The 4570-nt window shown below is 37.1% G+C and overlaps 1 protein-coding gene across 2 annotated transcripts in view; it reads right to left on the reverse strand.

The window, feature by feature from the left end:
* LOC106883599 (uncharacterized) overlaps positions 1 to 4570 on the reverse strand; it is a 44795-nt gene that overhangs the window by 27158 nt on the left and 13067 nt on the right. Inside the window, exons 4-6 of one of the 2 annotated variants that reach the window (XM_052976002.1) lie at positions 3136 to 3369; positions 1268 to 1404; positions 771 to 893 (exon numbers count right to left, since the gene is read on the reverse strand). In XM_052976002.1, the coding sequence (XP_052831962.1) occupies positions 771 to 893; positions 1268 to 1404; positions 3136 to 3369 (494 nt within the window). The remainder of the gene's footprint in view (positions 1 to 770; positions 894 to 1267; positions 1405 to 3135; positions 3370 to 4570) is intronic. The other variant, XM_052976003.1, reaches the window with a different exon arrangement.

The following is a 4570-nucleotide window of genomic DNA, read 5'->3' on the forward strand; positions in this document are numbered from 1 at the left end:
TTTTCTTATTGCTATATATATATATATATATATATATATATACTAAGAATTATTTCTCTTGACTCATTTTTGTCAAATTTATGCAAATTACCTCGGCCATAAATGTGTTCTACTCTTTTTGTATATGTCTATGTCCCTTAATAGCTGGTGATAGGTTGAGATAGGTAAGGACAATTGTTGTACTGATGATAGCTGTTGAGCCAGAAACACATGTCCACGACTGCCCTCTTATCTTCACACAATAAGCTTATCCTTTTCTTTCAGGCATATCAACTTTGGAGAATGCTTGATTCTTGAGTGTACTAGGTGCTTTTTTGTGGTACCAACACTGGTGACCTCACTAAGGACCCCTCAACTTAGTGAATTGCAGTATTAAAGCTCAGTTGTCTCACTTGCAGATCTAGCCAGATCAGTTGGAGACAGCTGCTTCAGACAGGACTCCATTGGAAGACGGATTTGAGGACCTGTCCCCACAACCCTCTCAGAAATATATTGAGCAAAGAAGAAATGAGATGTATTTGCAATGAACTTTTGCTCAGTTTCAATTTGTTCAATTCATTCACAAGGCATTGGTCATCCTGTGGCTATCATAGAAAAAAAAAACTTGTTCAAGGCACCGGTGTAGACAAACCTGAGATATAAACTGACCAAGTCAACCAACCAGAGCAATGCAGGGGAGATTGGGAGAGGGAAATCGTATTATTACTGGTGGTGGTGGTAGTGTCTCATGATGTGTTCTTTTTGTACATTGGATCAGAGATATCTCTTACTTCCTGGTATTGGATTTTGTTTTGGGCTTCATTGACAATCTCTGTTGTACAACTAAAAACATCAGGGAAGTCTGGTAAAGGCTTCGTTTGTTTCCGTCCATTACATACGGTTCCTCGTGGAGTCTGCGGAAAGAGAAGAGAATTAATAATAGCAAGAAAGACAGATTAAAACTGGAATATAATAAGAATATGCATATGGTTTGGTCATAATGGCTTTTTCCTCTTCATGAAAATATAAATTATATATACTTCATTCGTAATGTATGATAATGTATGCACAAGTACTTTCCGTCTCTCCTCTCACTCTCTTTTTGCCTTCTCTCTCTGTCTTCTACTCTTGATTTGTGTGTATATGTATATATGTTTCTATCTGTCTGTCTATCGACTGGCTGTTGTCACATCATCTGTAAGTTTAAAGAATTTCTTAAGCTTCTTACCATGCAGCCATGTCTACCACCCTTATTATTATTGTGGCAAGAACAGAAAGTACTTCATACCTCAAATATTGGTTTCTCTGTCAATATGTAAGGCTTGTAGTGGAAAAACTCAAACTGGTATTCAAGAGCCTCCCCATCACTGTCCTTTCCTTTCATGTGAAGTCTCACTGGTGTCACAGGTACTGAATCTTCTGTTGCTGAAAAGAAAGAAACCTTTTTTATATTAATTAGAAACAAATTAATCGCAGTAATTGAAATACGGGTGTATATAATTGTATATAGACCTGCATAGTAGACATAAAAAATCTACTGCAGTCATGAAACAACCATAGGATTGCACCTAGAAAGTTCCCCTCCGAGGCACAAGTCTGGGCAAGGTTGTTTATGGAAGACCAGCAATCTTACACTGGTCTTTTGCTAGCTGTAATATCTCATCTGCATATGCAGTGACTGCAGATAATAGCTGTAGTTCATTAACTGAAGTGGTTAATTATGACTGCTGACAGATTGTTGTCTGTTCATGCACTTAGCATGTAGTGATATTCACCATTGATTCAGTAAGTTCGCCTGCTGAAATAGTTCACATCCACGATACTACATCCCATGATTTCAACATACCCTGGCTCAGGTGGTTACATGTTAAATTAACCCACAGCTGAGACCTTGATGGGTGTTACTGCTCAGGGTCAGAGTAGATCTGGAAACAATAGTGCCTAGGTGGTGGTTCCACACTCCTTGAAACCCTGGAATTCTTGAACAAGGACCCCTCTACTTGATACAATTTGAAGTCATTCATAGGCCATAATATATGCCAAGCTACATAATAAACATGTTTGTGTACACTTAATTGTGGAAAGGCTTTGCTGCAGAAAATGGTTTGGGAGAGAAATTCTTCTGATAGACTGTGTTTGTGAAAACCACCCCCTACTGGGCTATAAATGATATCATCAGACTGTGGGACACTTATTTCTGCATCTTTATGCTTCATCAGTTACAAACACTGAATCCATCATTCATAACTAAAAACTGCTGTTCATATATCTAAATAGCAAACAGTAATTAAAAAAAAAATTTAAGCAACAAATAATAAATTTCTTGATGGATACAAAGCTTTGTCAAGCTGGAACCAATCAGAAGTGCACAAAGCAGCATTGATTAAAATATAGGGGTGAATGTAGTGAATGATGTACAAAGATTGGTGTGGGGGTGATGGTCAGAGACAATGGTAAGAATGAAGAACAGATGTCAATAGGAAGGGGATCAGGAGAGAGGAATGATTTGCAATACAAAAAGACTGTATTCACACACATGTCATTATCATCATCATCACTTAACATCCATTTACCATGTTGGCATGGTTTGGGTAGTTCATCAGGAACTCACAAGCCAAATGACTGTGTTGAGCTCCATTTTCTGCTTTGGCATGATTTTTACAGCTGAATGTCCTTCCTAATGCCAACCACTTTCCAGAGCATGTGGGTTCTTTTTTTTTTCCTGGCAAAACAAGACTCCTCAGCTAAGTGTGGTATAGTATTGAAGGAGGTGAAATTATGATAAAGGCCAAGAACATATGTTTTGCTGAAGAGGAGATATGAAGATTTACTGAAAAGTTCCCGGCTTTGGGTAACAAAAAAAAAAAAATGTACAGGAGGATCAGTTAATTTTATTCAACACAGTCCCCTCTTAGATTCACACACTTATTGCAACAATCCATCAGTTTTTGTAAGCTCTGTAAAAGAACTTGGAATGTCAGGCCCCCACCCAGGCCTTTCATGGTACCCTTAAAGCCAGGAACTTTTCAGCACTCCATTGTACATGGCTTTCCCAGCTGGTGAGGGTGTAACCTCAAGGTACAAGGTAAATATAAAGAGAGAATAGGGACAGAAAAACAAGAAGGGTAGGCACACATATAATTTTTTCCAACTTACCAAAATACCAAGTCGTTGTTACAGTTGCTTTCATGCTTGGTAAATACTGACATGCTGACCATACTGATGTACTGACACCTCGGTCAATGACTGTGGTTTTCTCTTTGACCTTGAAGAAATTTGTCTCTGCCAGTTCAATTGCTCCCGCAAGTGAGAAGAAACGTCCATTGGAGATTTCCTCTCCAAACAAGTACTTATTTGGTTTCTTCCACAAATCAGTTATTCTGCATGCCCCTGAATAAAAGTAAGAGTCGTAACCAGCAATGCCATACCTTAATTAATATCAATATCATCATCAAATGAGTCACCAGTGTACTAATGCTGAAAATAGTGAAAATACATTTAGCATTATGTCTTTTGATTGCAGTTATTTGACTACACACAAAAACATAGACTCCTACTGTGTAAAGGAGCAACTAAAAAGGCTTAAAACTATTCTAAAAAATCACAAGGATTGAACATGTCCACTATACCATGGCAAATTTTGGAATAGGATAGTTAGAAATATTCCTTTCTATTATAGGCACAAGACCTGACGTTTTGGAGGAGGGGTTTTAGTCAATTACATTAACCCCAGTGCTTCTCGACTGGTACTTATTTTATCGACCCCAAAAGGATGAAAGGCAAAATTGACCAAGGCAGAATTTGAACTCAGAACATAAGGACATGAAATACCATGAAGCATTATGCTCAGCACGCTAACAATTTTGCCAGTTTGCCACCTTAGGATAGTTAGAAATAATAAGATAACTAAAACCAGTACTTGGTGCAATAAGAATGGGTTTGATAGCGTAATTTTTATGGCTGCATCACCAAATAGCAAATTAGCTAATAGAATTTAGGAAAAATCCTCCAAGAAACTAACCTCAAAATCAAATGTCACAGAGAAAACTGGTAAATTTATGGAATCAGTTTTCTTTGTCTGTCTTACATTTTGACAGTGACACCTGTAAAAATGGCTGAAAAAAATTTGTGCTACCACCCCACCTATTGGTATACCATATGAAGTGCTAAAAGGAATCATGTGCAAATCTCTCTAAAATTGATATAGGAAAGACAGTTTGAAGTATTAGTGAAAGATTCTATGAGCAACGGAACAGTGATACTGAAAAAAAACTTCATTCCAATTTTTTCACTGACATGGATTAGATAAATACAATGGTTTAGTCAAGAAATTCAGTGTGGGGATCATGAACTACAAATTTCTATGACACAGTACTAAGGTAACTGAATCAGTTTACATACGAAAATACAAACCCAGTTTCAACCATAAGTTAGAAGTAGGTACACCAGTGCATCTCAAACAAGTGTATATTTGCCTTTCTTACTTAAATTAGTTTTATACATTTCTGTGTATATATATATATATGTATATATGTGTACAAAATGGCAACAATTTACCCATCACACCATGTGTGTGTGTGCCTATATATAT

This window comes from Octopus bimaculoides, chromosome 23, assembly GCF_001194135.2.
Source record: "Octopus bimaculoides isolate UCB-OBI-ISO-001 chromosome 23, ASM119413v2, whole genome shotgun sequence".
Classification (NCBI taxonomy): Eukaryota; Metazoa; Mollusca; class Cephalopoda; order Octopoda; family Octopodidae; genus Octopus; species Octopus bimaculoides.